Source organism: Oncorhynchus kisutch, linkage group LG17 (assembly GCF_002021735.2).
Source record: "Oncorhynchus kisutch isolate 150728-3 linkage group LG17, Okis_V2, whole genome shotgun sequence".
NCBI classification, from domain to species: Eukaryota; Metazoa; Chordata; class Actinopteri; order Salmoniformes; family Salmonidae; genus Oncorhynchus; species Oncorhynchus kisutch.
Window position 1 is genome coordinate 2,559,885 of NC_034190.2, and position 16,995 is coordinate 2,576,879.

At 39.7% G+C, this 16,995-nt stretch overlaps 1 protein-coding gene across 1 annotated transcript in view; it reads right to left on the reverse strand.

Annotated features, from left to right (window-relative positions):
• The window catches only part of LOC109883181 (CUB and sushi domain-containing protein 2-like), an 899,659-nt gene that overhangs the window by 31,123 nt on the left and 851,541 nt on the right, over positions 1 to 16,995 (reverse strand). Inside the window, 4 exon segments of the mRNA XM_031794932.1 lie at positions 2,791 to 2,806; positions 2,808 to 2,902; positions 2,905 to 2,976; positions 6,583 to 6,756. Coding sequence (XP_031650792.1) covers positions 2,791 to 2,806; positions 2,808 to 2,902; positions 2,905 to 2,976; positions 6,583 to 6,756 — 357 coding nt within the window.

The window sequence follows — 16,995 nt, forward strand, 5'->3', positions numbered from 1 at the left end:
AGAATATTACAATTTGATAACTGTGAGTCCCAGACCTCTCTGGGAGCAGTGGGTGGAGCCATAAGAGAGGTCTGGGAGAATGGGTGGAGCCATAAGAGAGGTCTGGGAGCAGTGGGTGGAGCCATAAGAGAGACTGGGAGCATGTGGTGGAGCCATAAGAGAGGTCTGGGAGAAGTGGGTGGAGCCATAAGAGAGGTCTGGGAGCAGTGGGTGGAGCCATAAGAGAGATCTGGGAGCAGTGGGTGGAGCCATACGAGAGGTCTGGGAGAAGTGGGTGGAGCCATAAGAGAGGTCTGGGAGAAGTGGGTGGAGCCATAAGAGAGGTCTGGGAGCAGTGGGTGGAGCCATAAGAGAGGTCTGGGAGAAGTGGGTGGAGCCATAAGAGAGGTCTGGGAGCAGTGGGTGGAGCCATAAGAGAGATCTGGGAGAAGTGGGTGGAGCCATAAGAGAGGTCTGGGAGCAGTGGGTGGAGCCATAAGAGAGGTCTGGGAGAAGTGGGTAGAGCGTCTGCCGTACCTCTACAACCCTGGGCCTGAAGGAACAGTGCATGAGCAACTGGTTCCATTCAGAGGTCCATTTTCGTATCTGTAATGTGATTCACTGTTCATTTTATTATCTACTGCTGTAAAATCCTTGATTTATGTGGTTGTTTTTCTGTGAAGGTCGCTGTCCTTTCCGGCAGTATATGTCCAGCAAGCCGGCAAAGTATGGCATCAAGATATGGGTGGCCTGTGATTCACAATCCAGCTATGCTTGGAAGATGCAAGTCTACACAGGGAAGCCGACCGAGTGGAGGCCCGGAGATGAACCAGGGGATGTGGGTTGTGCTTGATGTGACAGATGGACTGAGGAGGCACAATGTCACGTGTGAACAATTTCTTCACCTCTTATGAACTCAGCCAGCAGCTCCTGAAGAGGGAGATCACCATGGTTGGCACAGTTAGAAAGAACAGGCCTGAGCTTCCTCCTGCACTCCTCACATCAAGGGGGAGAGAGGCCTTCTCATTAAAGTTTGCCTTCACCACCACCACCACTCTAGTCTCTTACTCCCAACAAGAACTACAGGAACAAGAATGTGGTCCTCCTGAGCACACTGCACGAAACAGCTGAGATCAGTGATGGTGAGGACAGGAAGCCAGCCATCATCCTGGACTACAACCACAACAAAGGAGGCGTGGACAACCTCGACAAGGGTGATTGGAACTTACAGCTGCAGGAGGATCACTGCCCGCTGGCCCCTGGTCATCTTCCATAACATCATTGATGTGTCCTCATACAAAGCCTTCGTGATATGAATAAGATCAACTCTATCTGGGTGCCTGATAAGCGGAACAAGAGGAGGGTGTTCCTGGACCAGCTGGGAAAGGCACTTGTAACCCCACACATTCAAAGAAGAGAGCACCTCCCTCCTGCACAGCAGCCTCTGCAGCGCTTGTGAAAGCTGTTCAGGGGGGTGAATCTTGTCCTGATCCACCTGAGGCTGCAGCTGGAGGAAGAGGAGGAGATGCCAATTCTGCTTCCCAAAGAAGGACAATGAAACAAGTACTATGTGCTGCACATGTGAGAAATACATTCGCAACGTCCTACATGTCCAACATGTGCTTATTAGAGTGGATTAATGATCATCACATTTTTGTTTTGTATCCACCTTATTTTATTCTTATTATTTGTGTTGTTTACACACCTTGTGGGTTTTAAAGATGAGAGAAGATTAATGTTGCGTAGTTTAATTCCTCATTATACAAGAATATATCACTATGTTGCCCAAACAGTTCAAATCTGTTACTTCCATTCAATAAAATGCATTCATTCATTCATTCATTCATTTATTCATCCATTCATTCATCATTTATTCATTCATTTATTCATTCATTCATTCATTTATTCATTCATTTATTCATTCATTCATTCATTCATTTATTCATTCATTTATTCATTCCTTCATTCATTTATTCATTCATCCATTCATTCATTTATTCATTCATTCATTCATTCATTTATTTATTAATGTATTCATTAATTCATTAATTCATTCATTTATTCATTCATTTATTCATTCATTCATTCATTCATTTATTCATTCATTCATTCATTCATTCATTCATTATCATTCATTCATTCATTCATTCATTCATTTATCATTCATTCATTCATTCATCATTTATTCATTCATTCATTTATTCATTTATTCATTCATTCATTCATTCATTCATTTATTCATTCATTCATTCATTATTCATTCATTCATTTATTCGTTCATTAATTGATTTAAAAGTACTTTGCACATTTCTCTTACTTTCGATACAAGTGGTGTTTCTATACCTTCATATAAACCTGAGTGACAGAGATAAACATGTCCACACCATAGCTGTGGTTTTACCAAGATAAACATGTCCACACCATAGCTGTGGTTTTACAAGATAAACATGTCCACACCATAGCTGTGGTTTTACAAGATAAACATGTCCACACCATAGCTGTGGTTTTACAAGATAAACATGTCCACACCATAGCTGTGGTTTTACAAGATAAACATGTCCACACCATAGCTGTGGTTTTTACAAGATAAACATGTCCACACCATAGCTGTGGTTTACAAGATAAAACATGTCCACACCATAGCTGTGGTTTACAAGATAAACATGTCCACACCATAGCTGTGGTTTTACAAGATAAACATGTCCACACCATAGCTGTGGTTTACAAGATAAACATGTCCACACCAATAGTTAATACGCTGTGGTTTTACAAGCAATCTGCTCGTAAACATGTGTGTGTTCTGCATCTTACCATGGCACTCTGGCTGTGGTGCCCACCCAGGTGCTGTTGGGTTGGCATGTTCTCTCTAAGGAACCTCGTAGGACATATCCCTGTTCACAGCTGAACCCCACCACACTGCCCCTGAGAAGTCTTCTCCTAGTCTGATACCGTGGCCCCTGGGAATACCTGGAATCCCCACCAGACCAGATGACTCTCCTGGAGAAAGAGAGAGAACAGAGAGAAAGAACAGACGATAAAAAAACAGAGAGAATGATAGAAAGAGAGAGAGGGAGAGAGACAGACAAAGAGAGAGAGAGAGAGAGAGAGAGAGAGAGAGAGAGAGAGAGAGAGAGAGGCACACAGAGAGAGAGAGAGACAGAGAGAGAGAGAGAGACAGGAGACAGACGAGAGAGAGAGAGAAGACACCACACAGAGAGAGAGAGAGAGAGAGAGATAGACACAGAGAGAGAGACAGAGACAGAGAGACAGAGAGAGAGAGAGGAGACACAAGAGAGAGAGAGAGAGAGAGAGAGAGACAGAAGAGAGAGAGAGAGGAGAGAGAGACAAGAGAGAGATAGAGACAGGAGAGAGAGATATAGAAGAGAGAGGAGAGAGAGACAGAGAGAGAGAGAGACAGAGAGAGAGAGAGAGAGACTAGAGAGAGAGACAGAGAACAGAGAGACCAAGATAGAGAGAGACAGAGAACAGAGAGACAGAGAGAGAGAGACAAGGACAGAGAGACAGATAGAGAGAGAGACAGAGAGACAGAGAGACACAGAGAGACAGAGAGACAGAGAGAGACAGAGAGACAGAGAGAGAGAGAGAGAGAGAGACAGAGAGACAGAGAGAGAGACAGAGAGACAGAGAGACAGAGAGACAGAGAGAGAGAGAGAGAGAGACAGAGAGAGAGAGAGAGCGACAGAGAGACAGAGAGAGAGAGAGAGAGAGAGAGACAGAGAGAGAGAGGAGAGAGAGAGAGAGAGACAGAGAGAGAGGAGAGAGAGAGAGACACACAGGAGAGAGAGAGAGAGAGAGAGAGAGAGAGAGAGAGACAGAGAGACAGAGAGAGAGAGAGAGAGAGAGAGAGAGAGAGAGAGACAGAGAGAGAGACAGAGAGACAGAGAGACAGAGAGACATTTTTCATGAAAAAAAACATTGACAGCAAATATTATTACCACAATCAAGATCAATGTTGTCTCTGATATCAAGTTCTCTGATGCATTATGCCTCAATAGACTCATATCACGTTGTGGATTCTACGTGTTCCTGATATATCTACTAATCTACAGGCCAATTTAAATGTGGATAATTTACTTTGATATTTGAGTGTATTATCTAACCCCCTCTCTCTACCTCTCCTGGTCTGTCTGTCTGCTCTAAACTCCCCAAAATATAACAAGAACCCAACCTTGTCTTGAAAAAGGTCAGACAATATGATACGCTCTTGAAGAGTCCCAAAAACAACGATTTGGTTTCATTTAAATGTTGTAGTAATCTCCACCTCTCCTAGTCTGTCAATCTGGCCTCAAAACCATATGGATGGAATATCTCCCTGCTTTTAAACCAGATTAAACAGCATTCATATCCTTTTAAACCAGATTAAACAGCATTCATATCCTTTTAAACCAGATTAAACAGCCTTCATATCCTTTTAAACCAGATTAAACAGCATTCATATCCTTTTAAACCAGATTAAACAGCATTCATATCCTTTTAAACCAGATTAAACAGCATTCATATCCTCTGTAAGCTTCATAGCTCCTGTTCCCAGTCCCCAAGTCAATATAACATGAAGAAACGGGAGGAATATGTGGTTACCTCGGGATACGGTGAGTCTGAATGAAAACATGTGTTTTATGGTCTGAGTAGAGAAAGACAGCAGTCTGCAGGGTATATGAACGTCATGAATTGTGACATAAAACTGTCAGGCTTGATTTTACTATCACTGGAGAGAGAGAGAGAGAGAGTGTGTGTGTGTGTGTATATATGTATGTATGTATGTATGTATGTGTGTGTGTGTGTGTGTTTGAGATGTCTTTATGGCTGTAGAAGTGTCCCTCATAACACTCTGCTCCTGTTCTTCACACTAATATGAACAGATTAGAGAGCTTTATAGAGGACACTGGCTTTACCCTTGAGGGCCATACTGACGCCCACACACCTCCTTGTACAGACAGCGATGAGGCCCACACATCTACTCATATAGACAGCTCTGAGGCCCACACATCTACTCACATAGACAGCTCTGAGACCCACACAACTCCTCATATAGACAGCTCTGAGACCCACACATCTCCTCACATAGACAGCTCTGAGGACCACACATCTCCTCATATAGACAGCTCTGAGACCCACACATCTCCTCATATAGACAGCTCTGAGGACCACACATCTCCTCATATAGACAGCTCTGAGGCCCACACATCTCCTCAGATAGACAGCTCTGAGGCCCACACATCTCATATAGACCGCTCTGAGGCCCACACATCTCATATAGACCGCTCTGAGGCCCACACATCTCATATAGACCGCTCTGAGGCCCACACATCTCATATAGACCGCTCTGAGGCCCACACATCTCCTCAGATAGACAGATCTGAGGCCCACACATCTCATATAGACAGCTCTGAGGCCCACACATCTCATATAGACCGCTCTGAGGCCCACACATCTCCTCATATAGACAGATCTGAGGCCCACACATCTCCTCATATAGACAGCTCTGAGGCCCACACATCTCCTCATATAGACAGCTCTGAGGCCCACACATCTCCTCATATAGACAGCTCTGAGGCCCACACATCTCCTCATAAGGACAGCTGAGGCCCACACATCTCCTCATAAGGACAGCTCTGAGGCCCACACATCTCCTCATATCGACAGCTCTGAGGCCCACACATCTCCTCATAAGAACAGCTCTGAGGCCCACACATCTCCTCATATAGACAGCTCTGAGGCCCACACATCTCCTCATATAGACAGCTCTGAGGCCCACACATCTCCTCAGATAGACAGCTCTGAGGCCCACACATCTCATATAGACAGCTCTGAGGCCCACACATCTCCTCATATAGACAGCTCTGAGGCCCACACATCTCACATCTCATATAGACAGCTCGGAGGCCCACACAACTCATATAGACAGATCTGAGGCCCACACATCTCCTCATATAGACAGCTCTGAGGCCCACACATCTCCTATAGACAGATCTGAGGCCCACACATCTCATATAGGCAGCTCTGAGGCCCACACATCTCCTATAGACAGATCTGAGGCCCACACATCTCCTATAGACAGATCTGAGGCTCACACATCTCCTATAGACAGATCTGAGGCCCACACATCTCCTATAGACAGATCTGAGGCCCACACATGTTACTACTAACAGATTGGTCCCATTCCAGACACTTCAGCCCCCATTGTGAGTGTGTGTGTGTGTGTGTATGTGTGTGTTTGTGTGTGTGTGTGTGTGTGTGAGTGTATGTGTGTGTGTGTGTGTGTGTGTGTGTGTGTGTGTGTGTGTGTGTGTGTGTGTGTGTGTGTGTGTGTGTGTGTGTGTGAGTGTATGTGAGTGTGTGGTGTGTGTGTGTGTGTGTGTGTGTGTGTGTGTGTGTGTGTGTGTGTGTGTGTGTGTGTGTGTGTGTGTGTGTGTGTGTGTGTGAGTGTATGTGAGTGTGTGTGTGTGTGTGTGTGTGTGTGTGTGTGTGTGTGTGTGTGTGTGTGTGTGTGTGTGTGTGTGTGTGTGTGTGTGTGTGGTGTGGTGTGTGTGTGTGTGTATGTGTGTGTGTGTGTGTGTGGTGCGGTGTGTGTGTGTTCCGTACCAGAGCAGTGTGGTAACGAGCCGCTCCACTGTCCACTCAGCTGACACGTGCGTGTTGTGTTACCGATCACCGTCCTCTGTCCAATGCAGCTGAACCGAATCACCGAACCCACCGTCCGACGGTCACCGGAGATCTGGGCATACGGGGGCATGCTGGGACGGTCGCACAACACCACTAACCAATCACAGGAGAGGAGAGAGAGAAATTGACCAATCAGAAGAGAAGATAGAAAGATTCTGACCAATGTTACAATTTCTGTGCTGACATTTTCTATTTTCTAGTAAATATACCTGGTTTACCTGTTCTACCTGAACAAGCCTAGTAAATATACCTGGTTCCCCTGTTCTACCTGAACAAGCCTAGTAAATATATCTGGTTTACCTGTTCTTCCTGAACAAGCCTAGTAAAATATACCTGGTTTACCTGTTCTACCTGAACAAGCCTAGTAAATATATCTGGTTTACCTGTTCTACCTGAACAAGCCTAGTAAATATATCTGGTTTACCTGTTCTACCTGAACAAGCCTAGTAAATATATCTGGTTTACCTGTTCTACCTGAACAAGCCTAGTAAATATAAATGTAAATATATATGTATTTTAAACCGCAAGCGTGTGTTAATATCACATGGTGTGTGTTAATATCACATGGTGTGTGTTAATATCACATGGTGTGTGTTAATATCCCATGGTGTGTGTTAATATCACATGGTGTGTGTTAATATCACATGGTGTGTGTTAATATCCCATGGTGTGTGTTAATATCACATGGTGTGTGTTAATATCACATGGTGTGTGTTAATATCACATGGTGTGTGTTAATATCACATGGCGTGTGTTAATATCACATGGTGTGTGTTAATATCACATGGTGTGGTGTTAATATCACATGGTGTGTGTTAATACCACATGGTGGTTGTTTAATACCATATGGTGTGTGTTAATATCACATGGTGTGTGTGTGTTAATACCATATGGTGTGTGTTAATATCACATGGTGTGTGTTAATATCACATGATGTGTGTGTGTTAATATCACATGGTGTGTGTTAATATCACATGGCGTGTGTTAATATCACATGGTTGGTGGGTTAATATCACATGGTGTGTGTTAATATCACATGGCTGTGTGTTTAATATCACATGGTGCTGTGTTAATATCACATGGTGTAATATCACATGGTGTGTGTTAATATCACATGGTGTGTGTTAATATCCATGGTGTGTGTTAATATCACATGGTGTGTGTTAATATCACATGGTGTGTGTTAATACATGGTGTGTGTTAATATCACATGGTGTGTGTTAATATCACATGGTGTGTGTTAATATACATCGGCTGTGTTATACATGGTGTGTGTTAATATACATGGTGTGTGTTAATATCAGCATGGTGTGTGTTAATAACACATGGTGTGTGTTAATATCACATGGTGTGTGTTAATATCCATGGTGTGTGTTAATATCACATGGTGTGGTGTTAATATCAATGGTGTGTGTTAATATCACATGGTGTGTGTTAATATCACATGGTGTGTGTTAATATCTCATGGTGTGTGTTAATATCACATGGTGTGTGTTAATATCACATGGTGTGTGTTAATATCACATGGTGTGTGTTAATACCACATGGTGTGTGTTAATACCACATGGTGTGAATATCACATGGTGTGTGTTAATATCACATGGTGTGTGTTAATATCACATGGTGTGTGTTAATATCACATGGTGTGTGTTAATATCACATGGTGTGTGTTAATATCACATGGTGTGTGTTAATATCACATGGTGTGTGTTAATATCACATGGTGTGTGTTAATATCACATGGTGTGTGTTAATATCACATGGTGTGTGTTAATATCTCATGGTGTGTGTTAATATCACATGGTGTGTGTTAATATCACATGGTGTGTGTTAATATCACATGGTGTGTGTTAATACCACATGGTGTGTGTTAATACCACATGGTGTGTGTTAATATCACATGGTGTGTGTTAATATCACATGGTGTGTGTTAATATCACATGGTGTGTGTTAATATCACATGGTGTGTGTTAATATCACATGGTGTGTGTTAATATCACATGGTGTGTGTTAATATCACATGGTGTGTGTTAATATCACATGGTGTGTGTTAATATCACATGGTGTGTGTTAATATCACATGGTGTGTGTATGTTAATACCACATGGTGTGTGTTAATATCACATGGTGTGTGTATGTTAATACCACATGGTGTGTGTTAATATCACATGGTGTGTGTTAATATCACATGGTGTGTGTTAATATCACATGGTGTGTGTATGTTAATACCACATGGTGTGTGTTAATATCACATGGTGTGTGTTAATATCCCATGGTGTGTGTTAATATCACATGGTGTGTGTTAATATCACATGGTGTGTGTGTATGTTAATACCACATGGTGTGTGTTAATATCACATGGTGTGTGTTAATATCCCATGGTGTGTGTTAATATCACATGGTGTGTGTTAATATCACATGGTGTGTGTTAATATCACATGGTGTGTGTTAATATCACATGGTGTGTGTTAATACCACATGGTGTGTGTTAATATCACATGGTGTGTGTTAATATCACATGGTGTGTGTGTGTTAATATCACATGGTGTGTGTTAATATCACATGGTGTGTGTTAATATCTCATGGTGTGTGTTAATATCACATGGTGTGTGTGTGTTAATATCACATGGTGTGTGTTAATATCACATGGTGTGTGTTAATATCACATGGTGTGTGTGTGTTAATATCACATGGTGTGTGTTAATATCTCATGGTGTGTGTTAATATCACATGGTGTGTGTTAATATCACATGGTGTGTGTGTGTGTTAATATCACATGGTGTGTGTGTGTTAATATCACATGGTGTGTGTGTGTTAATATCACATGGTGTGTGTTAATATCACATGGTGTGTGTTAATATCACATGATGTGTGTTAATATCACATGGTGTGTGTTAATATCACATGGTGTGTGTTAATATCACATGGTGTGTGTGTGTTAATATCACATGGTGTGTGTTAATATCACATGGTGTGTGTTAATATCACATGGTGTGTGTTAATATCACATGGTGTGTGTTAATATCACATGGTGTGTGTTAATATCACATGGTGTGTGTTAATATCACATGGTGTGTGTTAATATCACATGTGTGTGTGTGTTAATATCTCATGGTGTGTGTTAATATCACATGGTGTGTGTTAATATCACATGGTGTGTGTGTGTTAATATCACATGGTGTGTGTTAATACCACATGGTGTGTGTTAATATCACATGGTGTGTGTTAATATCACATGGTGTGTGTTAATATCACATGGTGTGTGTTAATATCACATGGTGTGTGTGTGTTAATATCCCATGGTGTGTGTTAATACCACATGGTGTGTGTTAATATCACATGGTGTGTGTTAATACCACATGGTGTGTGTTAATATCACATGGTGTGTGTTAATATCACATGGTGTGTGTTAATATCACATGGTGTGTGTTAATATCACATGGTGTGTGTTAATATCACATGGTGTGTGTTAATATCACATGGTGTGTGTTAATATCACATGGTGTGTGTTAATATCACATGGTGTGTGTTAATATCACATGGTGTGTGTTAATATCACATGGTGTGTGTTAATATCACATGGTGTGTGTTAATATCACATGGTGTGTGTTAATATCACATGGTGTGTGTTAATATCACATGGTGTGTGTTAATATCACATGGTGTGTGTTAATATCACATGGTGTGTGTTAATATCACATGGTGTGTGTTAATATCACATGGTGTGTGTTAATACCACATGGTGTGTGTTAATATCACATGGTGTGTGTTAATATCACATGGTGTGTGTTAATATCACATGGTGTGTGTTAATATCACATGGTGTGTGTGTGTTAATATCACATGTGTGTGTGTTAATATCACATGGTGTGTGTTAATATCACATGGTGTGTGTTAATATCACATGGTGTGTGTTAATATCACATGGTGTGTGTTAATATCACATGGTGTGTGTTAATATCACATGGTGTGTGTTAATATCACATGGTGTGTGTTAATATCACATGGTGTGTGTTAATATCACATGGTGTGTGTTAATATCACATGGTGTGTGTTAATATCACATGGTGTGTGTTAATATCACATGGTGTGTGTTAATATCACATGGTGTGTGTTAATATCACATGGTGTGTGTGTTAATATCACATGGTGTGTGTTAATATCACATGGTGTGTGTGTGTTAATACCACATGGTGTGTGTTAATATCACATGGTGTGTGTTAATATCACATGGTGTGTGTTAATATCACATGGTGTGTGTTAATATCACATGGTGTGTGTTAATATCACATGGTGTGTGTGTGTGTTAATACCACATGGTGTGTGTTAATATCACATGGTGTGTGTTAATATCACATGGTGTGTGTTAATATCACATGGTGTGTGTTAATATCACATGGTGTGTGTTAATATCACATGGTGTGTGTTAATATCACATGGTGTGTGTTAATATCACATGGTGTGTGTTAATATCACATGTGTGTGTGTGTTAATATCACATGGTGTGTGTTAATATCACATGGTGTGTGTTAATATCACATGGTGTGTGTTAATATCACATGGTGTGTGTTAATATCACATGTGTGTGTGTGTTAATATCACATGGTGTGTGTTAATATCACATGGTGTGTGTTAATATCACATGGTGTGTGTGTTAATATCACATGGTGTGTGTTAATATCACATGGTGTGTGTTAATATCACATGGTGTGTGTTAATATCACATGGTGTGTGTGTGTGTTAATATCACATGGTGTGTGTGTGTGTTAATATCACATGGTGTGTGTGTTAATATCACATGGTGTGTGTTAATATCACATGGTGTGTGTTAATATCACATGGTGTGTGTTAATATCACATGGTGTGTGTTAATATCACATGGTGTGTGTTAATATCACATGTGTGTGTGTTAATATCACATGGTGTGTGTTAATATCACATGGTGTGTGTTAATATCACATGGTGTGTGTTAATATCACATGGTGTGTGTTAATATCACATGGTGTGTGTTAATATCACATGGTGTGTGTTAATATCACATGGTGTGTGTTAATATCACATGTGTGTGTGTGTTAATATCACATGGTGTGTGTTAATATCACATGGTGTGTGTTAATATCACATGGTGTGTGTGTGTTAATATCACATGGTGTGTGTTAATACCACATGGTGTGTGTTAATATCACATGGTGTGTGTTAATATCACATGGTGTGTGTTAATATCACATGGTGTGTGTGTGTTAATATCACATGGTGTGTGTTAATATCACATGGTGTGTGTTAATATCACATGGTGTGTGTTAATATCACATGGTGTGTGTTAATATCACATGGTGTGTGTTAATATCACATGGTGTGTGTTAATATCACATGGTGTGTGTTAATATCACATGGTGTGTGTTAATATCACATGGTGTGTGTTAATATCACATGGTGTGTGTTAATATCACATGGTGTGTGTTAATATCACATGGTGTGTGTTAATATCACATGGTGTGTGTTAATATCACATGGTGTGTGTTAATATCACATGGTGTGTGTGTTAATATCACATGGTGTGTGTTAATATCACATGGTGTGTGTTAATATCACATGGTGTGTGTTAATATCACATGGTGTGTGTTAATATCACATGGTGTGTGTTAATATCACATGGTGTGTGTTAATATCACATGGTGTGTGTTAATATCACATGGTGTGTGTTAATATCACATGGTGTGTGTTAATATCACATGGTGTGTGTTAATATCACATGGTGTGTGTTAATATCACATGTGTGTGTGTTAATATCACATGGTGTGTGTGTGTTAATATCACATGGTGTGTGTTAATATCACATGGTGTGTGTTAATATCACATGGTGTGTGTTAATATCACATGGTGTGTGTTAATATCACATGGTGTGTGTTAATATCACATGTGTGTGTGTGTTAATATCACATGGTGTGTGTTAATATCACATGGTGTGTGTTAATATCACATGGTGTGTGTGTTAATATCACATGGTGTGTGTTAATATCACATGGTGTGTGTTAATATCACATGTGTGTGTGTTAATATCACATGGTGTGTGTTAATATCACATGGTGTGTGTTAATATCACATGGTGTGTGTGTTAATATCACATGGTGTGTGTTAATATCACATGGTGTGTGTTAATATCACATGGTGTGTGTTAATATCACATGGTGTGTGTTAATATCACATGTGTGTGTGTGTTAATATCACATGGTGTGTGTTAATATCACATGGTGTGTGTTAATATCACATGGTGTGTGTTAATATCACATGGTGTGTGTTAATATCACATGGTGTGTGTTAATATCACATGTGTGTGTGTGTTAATATCACATGGTGTGTGTTAATATCACATGGTGTGTGTTAATATCACATGGTGTGTGTTAATATCACATGGTGTGTGTTAATATCACATGGTGTGTGTTAATATCACATGGTGTGTGTTAATATCACATGGTGTGTGTTAATATCACATGGTGTGTGTTAATACCACATGTGTGTGTGTGTGTTAATATCACATGGTGTGTGTTAATATCACATGGTGTGTGTTAATATCACATGGTGTGTGTTAATATCACATGGTGTGTGTTAATATCACATGGTGTGTGTTAATATCACATGGTGTGTGTTAATATCACATGGTGTGTGTTAATATCACATGGTGTGTGTTAATATCACATGGTGTGTGTTAATATCACATGGTGTGTGTTAATATCACATGGTGTGTGTGTTAATATCCATGGTGTGTGTTAATATCACATGGTGTGTGTTAATATCACATGGTGTGTGTTAATATCCCATGGTGTGTGTTAATATCACATGGTGTGTGTTAATATCACATGGTGTGTGTGTGTTAATATCACATGGTGTGTGTTAATATCACATGGTGTGTGTTAATATCACATGGTGTGTGTTAATATCACATGGTGTGTGTTAATATCACATGGTGTGTGTTAATATCACATGGTGTGTGTTAATATCACATGGTGTGTGTTAATATCACATGGTGTGTGTTAATATCACATGGTGTGTGTTAATATCACATGGTGTGTGTTAATATCACATGGTGTGTGTTAATATCACATGGTGTGTGTTAATATCACATGGTGTGTGTTAATATCACATGGTGTGTGTTAATATCACATGGTGTGTGTTAATATCACATGGTGTGTGTTAATATCACATGGTGTGTGTTAATATCACATGGTGTGTGTGTGTTAATATCTCATGGTGTTGGTTAATATCACATGGTGTGTGTTAATATCACATGGTATGTGTGTGTTAATATCTCATGGTGTGTGTTAATATCTCATGGTGTGTGTTAATACCACATGGTGTGTGTGTGTGTGTTAATATCTCATGGTGTGTGTTAATACCACATGGTGTGTGTGTGTTAATATCTCATGGTGTGTGTTAATATCACATGGTGTGTGTTAATATCACATGGTGTGTGTGTGTTAATATCCCATGGTGTGTGTTAATATCACATGGTGTGTGTTAATACCACATGGTGTGTGTTAATATCCCATGGTGTGTGTTAATATCACATGGTGTGTGTTAATATCCCATGGTGTGTGTTAATATCACATGGTGTGTGTTAATATCACATGGTGTGTGTGTTAATATCACATGGTGTGTGTTAATATCACATGGTGTGTGTTAATATCACATGGTGTGTGTTAATATCACATGGTGTGTGTTAATACCACATGGTGTGTGTGTGTGTGTTAATACCACATGGTGTGTGTTCATACCACATGGTGTGTGTTTTATCACATGGTGTGTGTTAATATATCATGGTGTGTGTTGATACCACATGGTGTGTGTTAATACCACATGGTGTGTGTGTGTTAATACCACATGGTGTGTGTTAATATCACATGGTGTGTGTTAATATCACATGTGTGTTAATATCACATGGTGTGTGTTAATATCACATGGTGTGTGTTAATATCACATGGTGTGTGTTAATATATCATGGTGTGTGTTAATATCACATGGTGTGTGTTAATATCACATGGTGTGTGTTAATATCACATGGTGTGTGTTAATATCACATGGTGTGTGTTAATATCACATGGTGTGTGTTAATATCACATGGTGTGTGTTAATATCACATGGTGTGTGTTAATATCACATGGTGTGTGTGTGTTAATATCACATGGTGTGTGTTAATATCACATGGTGTGTGTTAATATCACATGGTGTGTGTTAATATCACATGGTGTGTGTTAATATCACATGGTGTGTGTTAATATCACATGGTGTGTGTGTGTGTGTTAATATCACATGGTGTGTGTTAATATCACATGGTGTGTGTTAATACCACATGGTGTGTGTGTGTGTTAATATCTCATGGTGTGTGTTAATATCACATGGTGTGTGTTAATATCACATGGTGTGTGTGTGTTAATATCCCATGGTGTGTGTTAATATCACATGGTGTGTGTTAATATCACATGGTGTGTGTTAATATCACATGGTGTGTGTTAATATCACATGGTGTGTGTGTGTGTTAATATCACATGGTGTGTGTTAATATCACATGGTGTGTGTTAATATCACATGGTGTGTGTTAATATCACATGGTGTGTGTTAATATCACATGGTGTGTGTTAATATCACATGGTGTGTGTGTGTTAATATCACATGGTGTGTGTTAATATCACATGGTGTGTGTTAATATCACATGGTGTGTGTTAATATCACATGGTGTGTGTTAATATCACATGGTGTGTGTTAATATCACATGGTGTGTGTTAATATCACATGGTGTGTGTTAATATCACATGGTGTGTGTTAATACCACATGGTGTGTGTGTGTGTGTTAATACCACATGGTGTGTGTTAATATCACATGGTGTGTGTTAATATCACATGGTGTGTGTTAATATCACATGGTGTGTGTTAATATCACATGGTGTGTGTTAATATCACATGGTGTGTGTTAATATCACATGGTGTGTGTTAATATCACATGGTGTGTGTTAATATCACATGGTGTGTGTTAATATCACATGGTGTGTGTGTTAATATCCATGGTGTGTGTTAATATCACATGGTGTGTGTTAATATCACATGGTGTGTGTTAATATCCCATGGTGTGTGTTAATATCACATGGTGTGTGTTAATATCACATGTGTGTGTGTTAATATCACATGGTGTGTGTTAATATCACATGGTGTGTGTTAATATCACATGGTGTGTGTTAATATCACATGGTGTGTGTTAATATCACATGGTGTGTGTTAATATCACATGGTGTGTGTTAATATCACATGGTGTGTGTTAATATCACATGGTGTGTGTTAATATCACATGGTGTGTGTTAATATCACATGGTGTGTGTTAATATCTCATGGTGTGTGTTAATATCACATGGTGTGTGTTAATATCACATGGTGTGTGTTAATATCACATGGTGTGTGTTAATATCACATGGTGTGTGTTAATATCACATGGTGTGTGTTAATATCACATGGTGTGTGTTAATATCACATGTGTGTGTGTTAATATCACATGGTGTGTGTTAATATCACATGGTGTGTGTTAATATCACATGGTGTGTGTGTTAATATCACATGGTGTGTGTTAATATCACATGGTGTGTGTTAATATCACATGTGTGTGTGTTAATATCACATGGTGTGTGTTAATATCACATGTGTGTGTGTTAATATCACATGGTGTGTGTTAATATCACATGGTGTGTGTTAATATCACATGGTGTGTGTGTGTTAATATCCATGGTGTGTGTTAATATCACATGGTGTGTGTTAATACCACATGGTGTGTGTTAATATCACATGGTGTGTGTTAATATCACATGGTGTGTGTTAATATCCCATGGTGTGTGTTAATATCACATGGTGTGTGTTAATATCACATGTGTGTGTGTTAATACCACATGGTGTGTGTTAATATCACATGGTGTGTGTTAATATCACATGGTGTGTGTTAATATCACATGGTGTGTGTTAATACCAAATGTGTGTGTGTGTGTGTGTTAATACCACATGGTGTGTGTTCATACCACATGGTGTGTGTTTTATCACATGGTGTGTGTTAATATATCATGGTGTGTGTTGATACCACATGGTGTGTGTTAATACCACATGGTGTGTGTGTGTGTGTTAATATCACATGGTGTGTGTTAATATCACATGGTGTGTGTTAATATCACATGGTGTGTGTTAATATCACATGGTGTGTGTTAATATCACATGGTGTGTGTTAATATCTCATGGTGTGTGTTAATACCACATGGTGTGTGTTAATATCCCATGGTGTGTGTTAATATCACATGGTGTGTG